The 19,481-nt window shown below is 39.3% G+C and overlaps 1 protein-coding gene and 1 non-coding gene across 2 annotated transcripts in view; one reads left to right on the forward strand and one right to left on the reverse strand.

The window, feature by feature from the left end:
• Positions 1-19,481, reverse strand: part of TC2N (tandem C2 domains, nuclear) — a 53,975-nt gene that overhangs the window by 26,245 nt on the left and 8,249 nt on the right. The window contains exons 3-4 of the mRNA XM_029058889.1: positions 2,706-2,830; positions 1,046-1,276 (exon numbers count right to left, since the gene is read on the reverse strand). Of these exons, the coding sequence (XP_028914722.1) occupies positions 1,046-1,276; positions 2,706-2,772 (298 nt within the window). The 5' untranslated portion in view covers positions 2,773-2,830. The remainder of the gene's footprint in view (positions 1-1,045; positions 1,277-2,705; positions 2,831-19,481) is intronic.
• Positions 15,493-15,630, forward strand: LOC114817424. Its single transcript, XR_003765283.1, has one exon. It is a non-coding gene; the product is annotated as a small nucleolar RNA SNORA7 (small nucleolar RNA).

A 19,481-nucleotide genomic window follows, 5' to 3' on the forward strand; every position in this document is an offset into this window, starting at 1 on the left:
AACCCCTTTACGTAACTCTTCCTAGTTTGCTGACTTTAGCTGGATTCATCATATCCTCAGAGTGTTAGTAATTTGGAAGTAAAGCACGTTTCCTCACTCACTTAACTCTAAGAGAGACATGAGAGCAAGTGAGGGCCAAAAGCAAAAATTATACTACCTTTACTCTCAGAAAGACACTTTTCATCAACACCCTGGCACCTTAATAAAGCAGAACAGGGATTTTTTTGCTTTGTCTTTGGAATCTGAAGTTATCATTCAACTCGTGAAGGAAGTTTCTGACTCTTTAAATGAGCACTACAATTTACCAAAAGGGCAGTTCTCATACCTGTTTTTAATCAGAGTACTGCGTGTCATCTTACATAAAATCTTTAACAGCAGCCGGAAAATATTGGGCAATATTCAGGTTCTGATACCCTTTATCTTATGTAGACACACTTCATGACCAAAAACACTGATCATGTTTTGAAATATAAAGAAATATGTTAAAGATGAAAGTTTGACTCTCTTTTTCCACTTTAACCTATTAGCACCTGCAATATCAACAGAAATTCTGCAAATAAATCTACCTTTAGTGACAATTCATATATACCCACATCTTAGAAAAAAAGAATGTGTTATTGTTGCTAGAAAATGAAAACAATTGTTTCATTGGTATGTCATGCATAGCTTTTTCTAACCACTACAAGACCAACTAATTATTCCCTCATTTCTCATTGCACCACATTTCAGCAAGTAGTTAGGACAACAAAAAGCAAACTGCTTATTTTGCTCTGTTGCCAGAGTCATATGTTTAATGTTCAAATGCATTACGAATGACTGGGGCTTTACTAAATCTGTGAACTGAGTGAATTATTATAATTGTACTATGCCTTGTAATATTCAATTTACTGCATGGGAGTGCTGTGAGAATTCTGGTTGAATCTTGTTTGCAAAAGTGCTCTGAGTTCCTCAGAGTAGAAGCTCTCTTCATAAATGCTAACTAATCACAGAGTTATTGAAAATTGCATTTTTTGTTCATTTTCATTTGTTCATCTTTGCAATTTACCTTCAAGTTCCTCTGGGTGTGACGTGGTTTCTTGAGATTGGGGCTGTATATAAGCTAGTTTAAGGTTGGGAACCACAAAAGGCACTTCTTTGCCATCAGATGGCAATTTGGAAAGGAGATAATCCTCTGAACAGGCAACTTGACACTTCACTGACACAGAAGACATTGGAGGTAGACATGTTGCGCTTGGTCCATTTTTGGCTGCTGCTTTAGACTCTCTTTCCATGGATGCTGAAAAAACATATGAAAGTTCACACACATACACATACAAAGTATTTTCAATCTCTGGTAATAATTCAATGAACATTTGTTTTACTGCTTAACTACAATTATCCTTGAGCCAGCTTCTTCTTAAAACACTTTATGGAAATACTGCATTTCATAAACCCCATTAACCTGGGCAGGAAAAGAGCACTAGTAACTTATTAATTATTTAAATGGTCCCCACATGACCAGAAAGAGTAAATGCAGCTTCCAAGAATTTTAACTCTCAGGGAATAGTTAACAAACAAGTAGAAGCAACTTGAGAAGCAATGTGGCTTAGTGGAAAGAGCATGGGCTTGGGAGTCAGAAGACCTGGGTTCTAATCCTGGCTCCTCCATGTACCTCCTCTGTGACCTTGGGCAAATCACTTAACTTCTCTGTGCTTCAGTTCCCTCATCTGCAAAGTGGGGGCTCAGCATCTGTTATCCCTCCTACTTAGACTGTGAGCCCCACATTTGGGACCTGATTATCATGCATTTACCACAGGATTGGCACATAGTAAGCACTTAAATACTACTATCCTCTAGACTGTAAACTCACTGTGGGCAGGGAACGTGTCTATCAATTCTGTTATACTGTACTCTCCCAAACGTTAATACAATGCTCTGCACACAGAAATTGCATGCAGTATTAGATAACTATGGTACTAAGTGTTCTAAATGCTGGTGCAGATACAAGATCATATGAGCAAACACAGTCCCTGTCTCACACAGGCAGGGCTCACAATCTAAGGGGTACATTGAGAAAAGGAAAATGCTAAGTGACTTGACAAAGGTCACACAGCAGGCTTGAGGTTAGAACCTGCATCTCCAGTCTTCCAGTCCCAAGTTCTTTCCAGGGGCTTTCCATTTTAAAATTAGCTAGTAATATTCATACATTCTTTATACAGTACTGCAAATTCTTAGAAAGTTAACCTGATGTCTTTTTGTAGCATCAACTACCAGATTCATTTTTACCTCCAATGGTTTTTACATCAGTCTTCCAGATAAATAAAAATGAAACAATACAGAAAAAAGTTTATACCAGCCTATAATTTGCATTGGCCTTTCAATTTTACCAATAGCATCCTCTCTCACTCTTTTCAAATCCTCAGAGTAAAAGAGCACTACTAATTACCTACAGCGAACCTAATCAGATTCTGTCCTTTCATTCAATCAATGGTATTTATCTTACTTACACAGTGCTTACTGTAATAGTGTTGAGAGAATACAACAGAGTTGGGATTCCCTAAACCAAACAACAGTGGGAAGAAACAAAACAGATTTTTGTAAGTTTTCATTTGTAATATTTCAGGCCAAGGTCTTTCTTTTTAACAGTGACACATGAGTTTACATGGAGACAAAATCAAGTTAAGAAAAGTTAAACTGTAGATTTATTTTTTGATTTTTGAACTTACAATTGTTGTCTTCCGTCTCACCATAGAAACATCCCCTGCAACAGCTTTTTATAAATTCGGTTGCCATCACTTTTAATGTCCGATATCAAAGTAATAAAAATAAAGCTCTTATGGTAACCATTAATCTGTTAACAAAACACGAAACAGAAGTCAAAACACTGGGATAATTTAGCACTTATTCCAACTTTAGGGCTCAATAAACTTTATTTTTACAGAAAAAATGAAGATGAAAAATCAGTGTCTTTGAGAAGCCCAGGAGAAATGAACAGAAACCACTGGAAAACAAGGTGGGGGGCAGGGGGAGAGAGAAAGAGAGAGACAGTGTGGGAGTGAGGGGCAAATCTATCGTGAGGGGCAAATCTATCACCACTTTACTTCTGCTCCACTTGCGGCCAATATCTCATTTAAAGCTGGAACCCAGGGAGATTGGGGCTATAAGTTCCACCTGGCATGCCTTTCTCTACCCCCTATTGAGTTTTTTATGGCTTAACCACCCCATAATCATATATTAGTCAGAGACATAAAAAAATCTGAAAACATAAAGGCATAGAGCCATGAGAGTAGAGAAGGCAGTGCCCCAACATCAAAGAGGTACAGAATGTTTTTCAACTCCATGCCTATTCTCTCAGAGTCAGACTTGGGGAAAATTGGGTTCTGGCTGGAATAGTGTGAAATGGACTCCCCTTCGTTCAGACGGGGCCTCTGGGTTACAGACAGAAACTATTATGGTGACGGGCTGCTGAAGAAATGTCTCTGTGTCCTGGGAGCCAGTCCAGCCCTACACATTCCACTGAAGGGGGTGAAAAAAAAGCAAGTTTTTATAAATTGACTTGCAAACAAAAAAAAAATTAAACTACAACTGAGGCAGCTACATATCCTTTGCTTCTATTTCACCTTCCTTGTGCTTACTTTTACTGCTTGTAACGTAGCAAAGGGCAGGTGAAAGAAAGAAATACTAAATGAACTTATTTGATCATGCCTGAGTTTCTCTTGATAGCAGAGATAGCAGATACCTTCAAGATGGAGGACTGATAGTCATTATTAGTTTTTTTCAGCTTCATCCTCACAGGTGGATAAAACTGATCACTAGTATTATTATTATTACTTGTTCTTCTTACTTATTCTGTAAATGTGAAGTGAGTGGTGGAGGGTTAAATCAATCCTATAATGAGGCTTTTAGACTTTCTAAACTTCACTTGCTTATGCTCCAGTTTTCAGAGATTATTGACGTTTGGTTCTACGTGTGTGTATATATATATAATATAAATATATATTCCCTTAAGATGAACAAAACTTGTCAGAAAAATTCAGGAGGCTACACTTTTTCCATGCAGAAATGTAAGGTGCTTTATTAGTTCAGTTACAGGAAACTGTGCTAAGGTTTGGGGCCCCTATTCTACAGACTTTGTTCGGGCTCTCCTTTGAAAGCCTTGCTCAATTATTTACTAAAAAAGATAACCTATCTCTTAGCCACACCACCAGTTACCTAAGGTAACTTATTTAAAGTAATGGTCTAAGTTCATTTTTGGCTAGAAATCAGAAAAGACAGCCAATATTACATTTCTTTTATAGTATTAAAAAATAAGATTTTGAAAATCAAAATCGTTCAATAGATGCCATGCAGTCGTGGGATAGGGCTGTATTAGTTCCACAGAAAGATACATTCAGATATAGCAATGTGCAGCAAAATAATTTCACGTGCATGTTATTGAACTGTGAAATCTGAATCCCTTATTTTCCAAACTAAACCTGAAAATATTAAGAGTATCTTAAACCAGGAGTACAGATTCAGCTTTATTCATGAGCCTCAGGATTTCAGCCGACTAACACTGAGTTTGAAACCCAAATCAAGCTATATAAAAGCAATGTCTTAGGCTGTCTACAACATGACACAACATTTTAACCATATCTGAATGTTGCACTCAGTTTACAGGTATTTAAAGGCCACATTGGTCTTTTTGGTCACACACACAGACTCACGGGTGAATTTCACTCTCCATGCTATTGTCTTCGAATGTGAGACACTAATACCTATATATGTTCTGATGATACACACACACAAATGCCTAGACAATTATCTTCATTATGTGTATGACACTAAACTAGTTGGAATATAAAGATCAAAATATGGAATAATATATAGAAAATAGTAAAGAATTCTTGAGGACCAGACATTCTGGAAAGGAGAAAAACATTCATGGGCATTTATCTAGTGCTTGCTAAGTGCAGAACACTGGTAAGGCTTGGGAGAGTAAGTATGACAGAAGCAATAGGATATGCTCACTACCCTCAAGTAGCTTACAGTCTAGAGACAAAGGCAGATGCAAAAATAAATCCAAGAAACAGGAGATATGCATTTGAGTTAGTGTTAAAAGATGTTGTGAGGCATAGAAGTGCAGAGTGATCCTTTCTTTATAACTTCCACTTTCAAGACCTTTTCACTCTTCTTAAAACATCATTCAGAATGTATTACTCTCCTTCCCCAAAAATCTATAGGCTATCCATTCCTTACTGCATAAAACAAAAACTCCTAACTACTGGCTTCAAGATTTTCTAAACATCTGCTTTTATGACACACTTGTCAGACATTATCATTTTTCCAATTAAAATATTACAAATCTCAATATTTCAGGGGAGACATTTGAAAATAATCACAACGGATATTGAATAAGCATATCTCCAAGACACACACTGCTATTTACAAAGTAATTTCATTTTGCAGCACAGCAAGCACATGCTTACTTAAGGAAAGGACCCACACATTAACACATGCAATTCAGAAAAGGGATGAATGGTGGTTCTTACATGGCTTAGAAATTAACAGCTGCTAATTAAATAATCTTCCTATTACTAGTACAACTATATGAATATGATTGGTAGAATGTGAACACATTAATTGTATTAACCAGCATATCTTATTTTGTTAGATGAAACATTTCTTCAAGTTCCCCAAACCTACAAAATGAGACCTTGATTATATAACCTATTTTATTTGGGATCGGTGAGGCCAATAGTGTTTGAATTAAAGTAATTCTTGGATAATGCTAACAGGAAAACAGATTTTTATCATCACCCAGCAATCATCTGCTTTTTTATAGGTTACAAATAAAAATCAATTATGATGGCTAGTTTTTAAGTGTGCTGTTAAAACGCTTTTAGAACAAAAAAAAAACTTCCAAATGAACAAAGAAAAATGGTAAAGAATCTAGTACACAATGAAAATGTGAATATTTTTAATGGATTTTTGTTTTTGAAGAGAATAGCATTATCTATTTATCTACTTATGGCTTGCTTGGTCATCATATTAATAATAATAATGGTATTTTGTTAAGCGCTTACTATATGCCAAGCACTGTTCTAAGCGCTGGGGTAGATACGAGGTAATGAGGTTGTCCCACATGGGGCTCAAGGTCTTAATCCCCATTTTCCAGATGAGGTAACTGAGGCACAGATAAGTTAAGTAACTCACCCAAAGTCACACAGCTGATAAGTGACAGATCGGGATTAGAACACACAACTCCCAGGTCCAGGCTCTTCCCACTGAGCCATGTTGCTTCTCATGGTTGTGGAGGTGAAGTGAATGAAACTGTCAGAAATATTTATTATGTCCTTAGGATAATTTAACATTTTGAGATTTTCCATAGTCACACTGGCTAATTTTCTAGATACAATGCTATGGCTACTAGATGTTAAGAATAAATTCAAAAGCAAAATTTCTAGTGTTTGGGAAAGGAAACTTTGGAGTAGGTGCAAATCTCAGCTCTGCCACTTGTCTATGTGACCTTGGGCAAGTCACTTCACTTTGATGTGTATCAGTTACCTTACCTGTAAAACGGCGATTACTACTATGAGACCCACATGGAACAGGGACTGTGTCAAACTTGATTAGCTTGTATCTACCCCAGTACTTAGTACAGTGTCTGGCACAGAGTCAGTGCTAAACAGATACCATAAAATACGTATGTACATTTTTAAACTTCCTTTTAATGGTACCTGTTAAGTGCTTACTCAATATAAACATTTTAAGCTCCATTTCTGTAGAGAGAGAGAAAAAGAGAGACAGACAGACTTTGGCCAAAAGCTTCCCAAGATTCTGCCACAAAAGTATGCTGTGAAGAGGGAGATGTGTTCAGAATTCATAACAGCTTGGTTGGAACATCCCTATATACAATACACACAGGAATTTTTTTTATAGAATTAACAATTCAACATGATCTTTTTGTTTGAAGGCTAATAAAGTGATAGTCCCATGTCCAGGTGGGGCCTGACACGGCCATGTCACTTTGGACCTTTACCTCTGCCAACCACATTTTAAACTGCTAGACACGTGAAACCACCTCCTCCTGTCACTGTATTGCATGAAGGCTTAAGTATAAAGAAATAAACAAATGCAAGCTCATCATGTCCATAAGTCAATATTTATTTGTACGCTTAAAAAAAACCTGATTTACCAGAAGGGATGAGGGACATGAATTCCAAGAGTATGTAGCAAGTTGGAGAATAATCAGTTCATGAGGTCATGCTGATACATAAGCCACTTTGCTGTGGGCTGTGAAATCTTTAAAAACAGCATAAATGGAGAATACAATCATTTGCCTTGTTCATTGCTGGATGGCTCTTTGGAGGATTCTCCAATATGTACAGTCTTATTAAAGTTAAGAAATTGAAGTCATCTTACATATGTGTCTAAGCATTAAAACCAAACAGAGGGGCACATTGCTTTCCAAGGTCACAAGGAAAATTTAAATGAGAAAATGAAAAATGAAGTGGGATAACAAATGCCCCCCACAGCAGGAAAGCCAAGTTCCATGGGAAGAGAGCAGTGATATCTTGAAATGCAAAAAAGCTGGACCCTGTAAGTTCCGTATTCTCAACCTTTTAAGGGTACATTTTCCCTACTTGGGGGAAGAGAGAGACAAGGTACACTAGCAATGAGGAGGAGGAGAAGGAGGCTCTGAAGGTCCGAGCATGTAGGTAATGAAACAATGAATCTATAGGCCCAGGAAAAGAGGAGCGAAGGGCAGCGATAGATGTTGACTCCATTGCCACTTGGGCCAAACCATACTTAGATCAAAATGGTCCATTCCAATCCTGTCTTGCGTTTGATGCCAGACACAAAAGCTACGAAGTCTTAATAGGGGTACTTGCAAAGCAGCAGTAGGAGAAATCATGGCCAGGAACAGCCACCGCCCTGGCTGCCCCAATTTCCCAGTGTTGAGCCAATAACAGCTGGTAGAGTAATAATAATAATAATAGTATTTGTTAAGCGCTACTATGTAGCAGGCACTGTACTAAGCACTGGGATGGATACCAGCATATCGAGTTGTACACAGTCCCTGCCCCGCACAGGATTCAAAGTCTTCATTGCCATTTTAGAGATGAGGTAACTGAGGCTCAGAGAAGTGAAGTAGCTTGCCTGAGGCCACACAGCAGACAAGTGGTGGAGCTCGGATTAGAATTCATGACCTTCTGACTCCCAGGCCCATGCTCTATCGACTCTGGTGGTGGTAGTTGTAGTAATGAAAGCATTTGAGTGCTCTTTGGGTGTGGTGCACTCTATTAGGTGATTGGGAAGAACAAAACGAAGACGAGCCATTTCCTTTCGACACTGAGCTTATACTCGAATGGTTTAAACTGAGGTGAGGATTGGGGCAGTCAATGGCAGAGGTAAAGAGACCTGCAACTGACTGGATTTTCACCTGGCTTTCTGCTACTGCTCCGCTCTGCGTTAAGGATAGCTATCTTGGCAGCCTGTGTTGACGTGGTAGCTTCTGTGACTGAGTATGTAACTGCTGTAGCAGCCAAGTGGACAGACAGGAGTGGGAAGACCAGTTATGCACCTATCTCTCTAGTCCTCTGACCAAACACACTCGTGCAGAATCATCTCCAAATGCAGAGCACTGTACTAAGCGTTGGGAGTCCCTGCTCTGAAAGGGCTTCCTATATAAGGGGCAGGAATGCACCCACAATTTAAGCAGTGGGGACTATGTTTGTTTTGTTTGTTTGTAAAATACCATATTATGCACCAGGCACTAAACTAAGCACTGGGGAAGATGCAAATTAATCATGTTGGACACAGTCCATGTTCCACATGGGGCTCACAGTATTAATCTCCATTTTACAGAGTGGTAACTGAGGCAAAGTGAAGTTAAGTGACTTGTCCAAGGTCACACAACAGACAGATAGCAGAGCTGGGAAAAGGAAAACCCACACTGAACTTGCACTTTGACACTAAGCATACAAACAACCATTTCTTCTGATCTCCCATAATGTTCTATCCAAGACAAATACTGTTGGAAGAAAGTTCCCTAATCCTCTAGCAGCATTCTGTCTGAAACATGTAGGGAAAACACGGGTTAATAGGCAAATGGATGGTATTTTCAATAGTGGGAGCAGAAGGGATTCCTTTCCCCCAGGAATCACCAGAGCCAAAAGGCTGGTAGAAGTCTGGGGTCCAATATGAAACTACACCATATCCCACTATCTTTGAAATTACACATTCGAAGGCATCCTTTTCCACCCTTTGCTACCAGTAATATTTTTCCAAGATCTCAAAAAACTGACAAGCAGCTCGACAGTCCCTCCTACACCATGCACAGACATAAACAGTCTTTTGTTCTGACTAGCTTTTCCAGCCACTTTTCTTAAAAGAGAAAACAATTCCTTCAGCAGCAGCTTTGAACACAAAAGCCTAAAACAAAATATGCACCCAAAGTTTTCTATAAAGAATGTAAGGGTCTGCGTGAAGCATATCGAACTTCAGGGAACCTAGTGAAGCTTCAAAATACTGCAATTGGCTCTATTTGTATTCTTTGGGCCTCACCCATTTTCAAAGTCTACTGACAACAACAGTAAAAGGGCACTGCTTATGACACCCTGAGGGCTTCAGGAAAGAGGAGGATGGCCCATACCCTCAGATGACACAGATGTAGCCATGAGCCAGAAATAAAAGGAACAGGCATTCCCCTTGGACTTGCTTAAATTCAATTTTTCAAGACATCTTTCATTTAGCGCTTCATATCACTATCACCAATTGTTCAATGCAGGTCCATGGTTTCTGAAATTGCATACCCAAGGCCTATCTGTTATTTCTGATGGGAGATTACATCATTCATTCATTCATTCACTCAATCATATTTATTGAGCGCTTACTGCATGCATAGCACTGTACTAAACGCTTGGGAAATATCATCATCATCATCATCTTGACTAATGAATGGAGCACCCAGTTCGGTCTTCTACTGCAGTTTCACTCAAGTTTTTTAAAGAAAAATCACATATTCAGAAATGCTTGAGGATTACTGCAGAAATAAAGTCTCCAGGAACTCACAAAAGCTGATTTATTAGTGATAAATGGGATACTAGACCCTAATCTTCTTGTGGACAGGGAACATGTCTACCAACTCTATTATAGTGTACCCTCCCAAGTACTTAATACAGTGCTCTGCCCACAGTAAGCGCTCAACTAATACCATTGAATGATATGGATTGTTAAATTTCCCTGTTAAGTTTCTTGCACCTGCAGCTGTTTACTACAGTCATTTCCCAACTATCTCACTAACTAGAAAAATACTGCAGTTTAGAAAGCCAAAATTATAAAATTCACCACATGACAGTTTTTAATACAATTGCCTCGGTCAAATATTATACAAATATTTATAAATGATAAATGATGCTGAGAGCAAACTTTAAACTTTGTCCAATGCACTAATAAAAAAATTCTCTTTTTACATCCTCCCCATGCATACTCTAGTTTGTTAACTACTTGCATATACACTATGTCCAGATTGCTAATGCCTTATTAGGCAAATACATGACCAATTAATCCAATGACTTGGACACTTCTTTTAGATTTAATTAGAGTTGAGACTGCAACTCAAAGGAATGACTATTAGGCAGTATAAATATTTGGATACAGTTGTCTGCTAGTAATCAAAGAGTTGAAGTTAGGCCACTGAAAGTCTTTGGGAATAGAATATGCATGTGCTGTGTGTTTGGAGTGAAAATATTTATGAGCCTAAAGGGAAAAATATATAACAACTGACTTTATTAAGCACTTTATTCAACAGCATTTAATTGGAAATTGTATTGAACAGGAAAGCACTCTGTTTCCAACTTTGACCAATGTGACAAATCACCACACCCACATTCTCAATGGCTGATTTTACTGGCAACCAAACTCATTCAGAAGTACCAAACACCTTTCACCAAGGGAAGGGCTGGAAAGTAGTTCTCTGGTATTTAATTCTCTGGCATTCCCTCCATTTTGACAGTCTTCTGATAATCCATTTAGCAGAAATTTATTTTGCCATTTTTTCCTCCAGAGATAAGTTCAACTTTTCCTAGCATTTGTGGAAGAGGTCCTTTTATGATTAAAAAAGTTGATACTTTCCCTTATTAGGGCTGCATTTACATCATAAGAGTTACTCCTAACAAACACAACACTCTATTTGATTCTTGTTAGTTTCAAGCCTGCAGTCCTATTAGACTCAACAATTTGCCATTTATTGCCCCAAAGTCAGAGCCACACTCTTTCAGGAAGAGCTTAGTCACTTCACCACCAAAAAGAATTTGTTCAGACTAACTGCCTACAAAGCACTTTAAGGGCTACTCCCTCCTTTAAAAAAAAAAAACTGCTAGTGTCTCTTCACCCCTAGACGTGGCTCAGTGGAAAGAGCATGGGCTTTGGAGTCAGAGGTCATGGGTTCAAATCCCGGCTCGGCCACTTGTCAGCTGTGTGACTTTGGGCAAGTCACTTAACTTCTCGGTGCCTCAGTTACCTCATCTGTAAAATGGGGATTAAGACTGTGAGCCCCACGTGGGACAACCTGATTCTCCTATGTCTACCCCAGCGCTTAGAACAGTGCTTGGCACATAGTAAGTGCTTAACAAATACCAACATTATTATTATTATTAAGACTGTGAACCCCACGTGGGACAACTTGATTCCCCTGTGTCTACCCCAGCGCTTAGAACAGTGCTCGGCACATAGTAAGCACTTAACAAATACCAACATTATTATTATTACCCCTTCCTAGCTATAAAAAAGGAAATTAAATGGATTTGGAACTAATTTGTATTAACTAAGCAAAGCATTGTGAGTTTCATGGTCCTGAATCCTGAATGCAGTGCAGTAAGAGACCGAGGGATGTAGAAGTTTTCTATTTATTTGGGGCTTTTAAAATCATTTTTATTTGAACTTCTGGAATTTACCATATTTTAATACTTTAAATAATGAGCTTATATTAATTTAGCTTTACAGTACTATAATGTTTAAACGTTTTCAAATACTGTGAAAGTTGTCTATGTTTTCCCCAAATGCTTTTTTTATTCCATTGTATTTTACTGTACTTTTCTCTCATTCTTCCATCTATTCTATGGGCTGCAGCCAGAATCCCTTCAAGTTTGTTCATTTGACAATACTCCCTTCCTCAAAGCCCTCTCTTAGCCCCCCAAATCCCCCTGGATTACAGAAAATCCCATTATTTTAAATTCATTCCCGCGAACTTCTCCACTAGAATGTAAGATTCTTGGAGGCACAGATTCTTTCTATCGGCTCCACTATATTTTCCCAAGCACTTAGTTGAGTGCTCTGGACACTGTAAGAGCTTAATAAATGCCATCAATTGATTGATTAATCTCCCATGCCCAAGCCACTTAACTCCTTCCTTTTCCAACTACCATATTCAACTCCAGCTAGCCAAGTCTACTTCCTTCCCATTCCTAGGGCACACTTTTTGATTTGTCCTCCTTGCCAATCTGTCCTCTTCCTTCCACATATCTTAGTCCCGTCAATCATCTTCAATCAATCAAAACAAAATATTTGTGTACTACAGTGCTAAGTTCTTTGAGGAAACCAAAAGGAAGATACATATTCCCATCTCTATAAGAAGCTTACAACCTAATGGAGAGACAGACAGGAAAAAATAGCTCACAAATAGTGGGAACCAGAGGAAGAACAAGGACATAGCAGGAACTATCTTATACATTTGTTTTTTTGCAACCTGATGCTCTCATATTGAAAAAGGACAAGCCAACCCAAACAAATTAAAGCTAATCAAAACTGAACAAGAACTTGCCTCTAGCTCTCTATGCCTTTTTGATCTCTCTTGTTTTGCTGTAGGATTGGAGGAACAGTGAAATATCACCTTGTCTTTCTTTTAGCTGTAAACTTTGAGAGTTCTGCCTACAACTGCAGCAGACAGAGCAGCCTGGATCATGACAATCAAGAAAGATTGCTCTCCTTGAAAAGAGACCTCAGAGAAATCTGGAAGCCGGAAGACAAATTTGAAAATCCATCAGCATAGAAAAAGGCAATCTTTATTCGGCTGCACTTCCCTCTCATATCCACTGTTCTCCCCATCCTCAAAGCCCTATGGAAATCACATCTCCTCCAGGAAGGCTTCCTCAATTAATCTTTCATCTCTCCTCTCTACTTTCACTCCCTTCTAAGTCATTAAGTCCATATCCCCCAAGTATTTATTCATTCAATAGTATTTACTGAGTGCTTACTATGTGCAAAGCACTGTACTAAACGCTTGGAATGTACAAATCGGATTCACTATCACCCCAAGAGCTCTTGTATATATATCCTCACACTCAATTCCCTCCCCCACCTGTAATTAATTTTAATGTCCATCTCCCCTACTAGACTGCAAGCTCCTTGAGGGTAGAGATTGTGTATGCTTATTCTATTGTACTCTTCCAAGTGCTTAGTTCATGGCTCTGCACACAATAAGTGCTCTATAAATGCCACTGATTGGTTGAATGGGAAATGAAATGGTAGTTATACAGTGGCTTTTCATCTACACAAATGGATAGAATTTCACCTTCAATAACATCATCTTTTAGATGGAAGACAGCAGAATGTATATATACATACACACAAATAAAATCCCACAGCACCTAGTATTGGACTGATGACTGAGTTGCTACAGCAACTAAATACTAAAATACTACTACAGATACTAAAAGCAGCAGTAAAACAAGGGGAATGAGAGAACCTTACCCCTTCTGTAGTAAGTTCTACTGGCTTATATACCTCTTGGTCTCAAGCACCCCAAACAAATCCATTATCCATGATCCATTTTCCACAGTGGTCTCTTAGAAGCCTGTGTGTGTGTGTCGGGGGTGGTAATAAGTTTTTGAAAGCAGAGAAAGAGAGCCAAGGGGATATATGACACAGCAACTCCTTTAGTCACTCTTAAACCTCAAGCCCATTATACAGATTTTTAAAAACACTCTTGCTAGAATAAAATGTCTCCTTTCACAAACAAAATAACACTTTTATGTTTATCAAATGATAAAATAGCTGAAGCCAGAATCATCTTGCTTAGGGCTAACAGCTTATTTCTTAGTTCTTTCTAACTAGCCAGACCAACACAGACGGAGCCTGAAAATGTGTCCATATTTGTACTGGAACCATTTTCCCACATTACAAAAGAAACATACATAAGGAAAATTGCCCATCTGGGAGGTAGTTCACAGTCATGAATTGTCTGGGAATTGTTCCACAAATGCTCATGTTGCACACATTACCCAGGCTTTCAGAACACATTAATTTTTATTGTCTTCAAGGCACTGCTTGGTTTGGACTATGATACAGTAATCTCTGAAGTGAAAAAGTCAAACTATTCTGTTCTACTCAAAGAGTAACTTTTCTACACAGTGGCCCCACCTCCTCCCTCTTTAACCCCTGATGACATCATCAACTACTTTACTGGCAAAAGACATCAGATATGAACTTCTCTGAGTCCCAAACTCAACATTCCAATGTCCTTATACTCCTACCTCCTTTAACTTCTCCTTTGCAATTGCCCCCAACCCTCAAAGTCTACTCCTTCTACCTAAGCTCACCTTCAAAACTCTCCTAAACTTCACATCTCAGGGAAGAGGCCTTCCCTGACTAAGCCCTTCTTTCTCTTATCCATCCTTCCTTCTGCACGACCTAGGCATTTGGCTAGGTATTCCTTAAGCACTTCCATACTCATCCCAGCCTCACATCAGGTATGTACAAATCCTTATACTCTATTATTTCCTCTCTCTATAATTCACTTTAAAGTCTATCTCCCTCATAGACTGTAAATTGCTTGTGGGCAGGGATCGTGCCTACCAATTCTATTGAACTGAACTTTCCCAAGAGCATAGTACAGTGTTCTGTACACAGTAAGCACACTATAAATACCACTGATTGGCTGACTGGGCCCTGACCCCATTCTCTCTCTCACTTCATAAAAACTCTTACTCCCACTCTTCTCTCCAGTCTTAATCACCTTTAACTTCTCAATCTCCATTGGCTCCTTCCCCTCAGCCTTCATAACCACTTCCTTCTGCATCATGCCCGCACTTAGATTTGTATCGTTTTTCATCCGACCCGCAGCCCTACTGTACTCATATCCATTCACATCCATAATTCATTTACATTGTCTGTCTCCCTGTCTAGACAATAAGCTCCTTGTGGGCAGGAACCATGTCTACCAACTCTGTTATATTATACTCTCCCAAGTACTTAATACAGTGTTCTGCACACAGTAAGCACTCAATAAATATGATAGATTAATTTATTCCAAATTTCCTCCTACCTCTCTCATCACTCCTTCTCAGTCTCATTCCCTGGCTCTTTTTCCACTTCCCCTAATTGTGTGAACCCCCTCAAGGTTCTGTCTCTTCACTCTCTCCATGACTTGCATAGCTATCATTTCAATATACAAGACTCACAAATCTACCTATCTAACACCAACCTCTCTTACAATTCAGACTTGCATATCCTAATGCCTCCAAGGCATCACCCCTCTCAGGCTCACACCTGGAGAGTTTCCAGTACCCTACCAGTCTCAACTATGGGAGGGAGAGTCAAGCAGAGGCATATCCATTCCATTCCTAGCATGGGCAGTGGCTAGCGAATGGAAGGCAATCTGCTACAAGTCAAAACTCACCTGCGCTGGGCACCAGCAGCATGGGAGAGAGTCGAGGGCGGACACTCAAGTTTACTTGAAGGAGGCAATGCTAAACCACTACCACATTTTACCAAGAAAACTCTATGACTACACAACGAGAACGACTGCAGATGGAGGTGGGGCATTCTGGGAGATGTGTGTCCATGGTGTCACTATGGGTCAGAAATGACTCGACAGCATAAGACAAGACCAAGCAGTTTAAACAGAATATATCTAGAAATAATCTCATTCTAGTAGTAGTAATAGTAATGATAGTGTTTTTTAAGTACCTACTGTGTGTAAAACACTATACTAATCACTAGGAAAAAAATACAAGTTTGAAAACTAGACACACAGTCTCTGGCTACCAAGAGGTTCACAGTCTAAGAATAAGTGAAGGGAAAGGGGACGAGTGACGATTACATAAAGATAATACAATAAACACACACACCACACAATAAATTTTAAAAATCAACAGCGAGCAATAAGATATTGTGTGGTTAGAGGATTAGACATTTAGGCTTCTCACAGATCAGAGCCAAAGAGTCGTAATAGAGAGAACTGCAGCCAAAGTCACAGTCTTCCCAATCTTGAGAATTCCCCACCCCAACAGCTGATGAACTGTTCCTACAGTGCTAGGGCTTGGCAGCTTCTCTCACAGGCAGCGGACTTCAGTGTGGTGGAGAAGGGACCATCAGAGCATCTGCTGCTACTATTTCTTCTCCCCTCTTCCCTCTAAATCCACTCCTCTTCAACTACGCCATCAGATGTCTGCACCCTTGGTGCCATCTTTGACTCCTCACTATGTTTTAACTCTCACATGCAATCTGCTGCTAAATTCTACAGGTTGGTTCTCCACAATACTTCTCAGATCCATTCCCTCCTTTCTATCTAAACAGGTGCCAGTTGGTTCAAGCGCCGGTCCTTTTCTGATTAGGTTACTGCCTCGGCCTCCTCACGTAGGACCACATCAACTCTTCTGTGGGCCTGAGGTTATTAGATATGGTAAAGCCTCCATATAGAAGTCTCTTTTCTAATTTAAAAAATACTATCACAGTTCTGGCAACAAAGCTAAACAAAGTGTTTAACTAAAAATCCCTTTCAATTATCATGAAGCCATTCTGCGATTATAATTCAGGCTTAAAACATGTAGAACATATTTCTTCCTGCCTTCAAGATATCACTACTTGGATGGTCTGCCAACAGCTCAAGCTTAACGTGCCCGAAACAGAACTCCTCATAGTGCCACTCAAGACCTGCCCACCCATTGACTCTCCCACCGCTGTACACGGCACCATCATCCTCTATCTCACAAGCCCTAACCTTGGCATTATCCTCAAATCTCTCATTCAACCCACTTATTCAATTAACCAAATCCGGTCATTTCTGCCTTCACGACATCACTAAAATCCACCTTTTCCTCTTCATCCAAACTGCTACGAAGTTAATCCAAGCACTTCTCCTATCCCGCCTTGCCTACGGCTGACCTCTCTGCCTCCTGAATCTCTTGGATCATCCATAAATAAATCAAATTATGGATATGTCCTTAAGGGCTATGGGGCTGAAGGAGGGGCTAATAAAGTGTGCAGAAGGGAGTGGGAGAAGAGGAAATGAGGGCTTCGTCAGGGAAGGCATATTGGAGGAGATCTCTTTTTAATAAGACTCTGAAGGTGGGGCGAGTGAACGTCTGTTGGATACGAGGAGGAAGGGAGTTCCAGGCTAGGGGCAGGACATGGGCGAGGGACTGGCAATGAGATAGATGAGGTTAAGTTACAAGCCACTGTTTCCCTACTCCTCAAGAACCTCAGTGGATGCCCATCTACCTCCGCAACAAACAGAAATTTCTTACCTTGGGTTTAAAGCATGCAATCACCTTGCCCCCTCCTCCCTCACCTTCCCGATTTGCTACTACAACTTAGCTTGTATACTTTGCTCCTCTAATGCCAATCATCTCACTGTAGCTTGATCTCATAATTTTGCTTATTTGTTTATATTAAGGTCTGCCTCCCTCTCTAGACTGTAAGATCGCTGTGGGCAGAGAACGAGTCTACCGACTCTGTTATACTGTACTCTCCCAAGAGCGGAGTACAGTACCCTAAGCACAGTTAATGTGCAATAAATATGATTTATTGATAAAAATGGCAGATTGGATTTTAATATAATTATGGATGTTTTAATAAGATATACTGGCAATATAAAATGATATCCCATATCTTACATTAAATTATATAGTGACACATAAAAACATACAAAATTTACTTAATAAAGTGCTCTGCACCCAGTAATTGCTCAGTGTTTGATTTATATTTTGCAGGACCTCTTTAGCCAGACATTCAGAACTGCAGCTCTGGAATCCCTGCGTGAATCTGTCTCCCTGATTTCAACCTCCCACTTCTTCAAGCTACTCTCCACTCTGCAGCCCAGATCATCTTCCTAAAATGTTGTTCTGCTCACATTATCTCTCCCCTTCCAAAAATCCTCCATCAAGGAAAACCTCTCTGCTTTCAGGTGGTTTACAATGCAGCATGCGCACATATTACTATAATTATCTCTTTACAGACCTTAAATAGCTTGACATTACCTTTTTATATTTTATCCAAGAGACAAGTGTACACTGCCTCCAGCTACGTATTGTCCAACCTGACTTGGCTGAAGAGTTACGATGGAAAATCACCAGGATGTAGTGTGGTTTCCTGCTGTTTCAGAGATCCAGTAGATTTGGTTTAAGCCACAGCTGAGTCAGTAATGTTGCCCTACATTAGCTCTTCCCAGCCCCACAGCACTTATGCATATATCTGTAATTTATTTATTTGTATTGATGTCTGTGTTCCACTCCCAATAATAATAATGATGGTATTTATTAAGTGCTTACTATGTGCCAAGCACTTTTCTGAGAGCTGGGGGAAATATGAGGTTATCAGGTTGTCTCAGGTGGGGCTCACAGTCTTAATCCCCATTTTTCAGATGAGGTAACTGAGGCCCAGAGAAGTTAAGTGATTTGCCCCAAGTCACACAGCTGACAAGTGGCAGAACCGGAATTAGAACCCATGACCTCTAACTCTCAAGCCCAGACTTTTTCCATTAAGCCATGCTGCTTCTCTAAGCTTGTTGTGGGCAGGGAATGTGTCTGTTTACTGTTCTAGGGTACTCCTCCCAAGCGCTTAGTACAGTGCTCTGCACACAGTAAGTGCTCAATAAATATGATTGAATGACTGAATCCATTCTGGTAGCTGGGTAGGAAAAGGATGCAGTTTAAAATGGAAGTTTATGATTTTTACCAATGATGAAAAACATTCTTAAGTTTTACAGCTTTAAAAACTCAAATTCAGAAAGGATAATGCTACTCAGAGTGAGAAATGCTTTATGCCGAATGTGTTTTATTAATGTTTGCCACATTTGTATAACAATGAACAAGGAAGTGTACATCATAACATATGGTTTATAGGTGTGAGTTGAAGAGGTTCAATAATACAGTGTTAAACCACGCACTACTACTATCTTCTCAACTGGGAAAAACACAATTAATATGTTTACCCACTCTGCTTAACTGAAATTAGATAAAATTTTAATATCTCAAAGTCCCAAAGAGAACAAAATAACTTTTCATAATTGATTGGAGGGTTTGATGTTATATTTGCAATACCTCACCCACAGAAGCTTTGCAAAGGAAGTTGCTTTATTCTTACACTACAGAAAATTCAAACTTAGTAACTGTGAAAGATAAAGGTATCTATTGAAGAAAAACTTCCTGTGTTCTCTTCCCCATTGGTATTTTTTCTAAATTATCTGAAGAACAGGAAAGGAGAGTAAAGCATCTAAGCAAGAGTGTACAAAGAAAAAA

Source organism: Ornithorhynchus anatinus, chromosome 1 (assembly GCF_004115215.2).
Source record: "Ornithorhynchus anatinus isolate Pmale09 chromosome 1, mOrnAna1.pri.v4, whole genome shotgun sequence".
NCBI lineage: Eukaryota > Metazoa > Chordata > Mammalia > Monotremata > Ornithorhynchidae > Ornithorhynchus > Ornithorhynchus anatinus.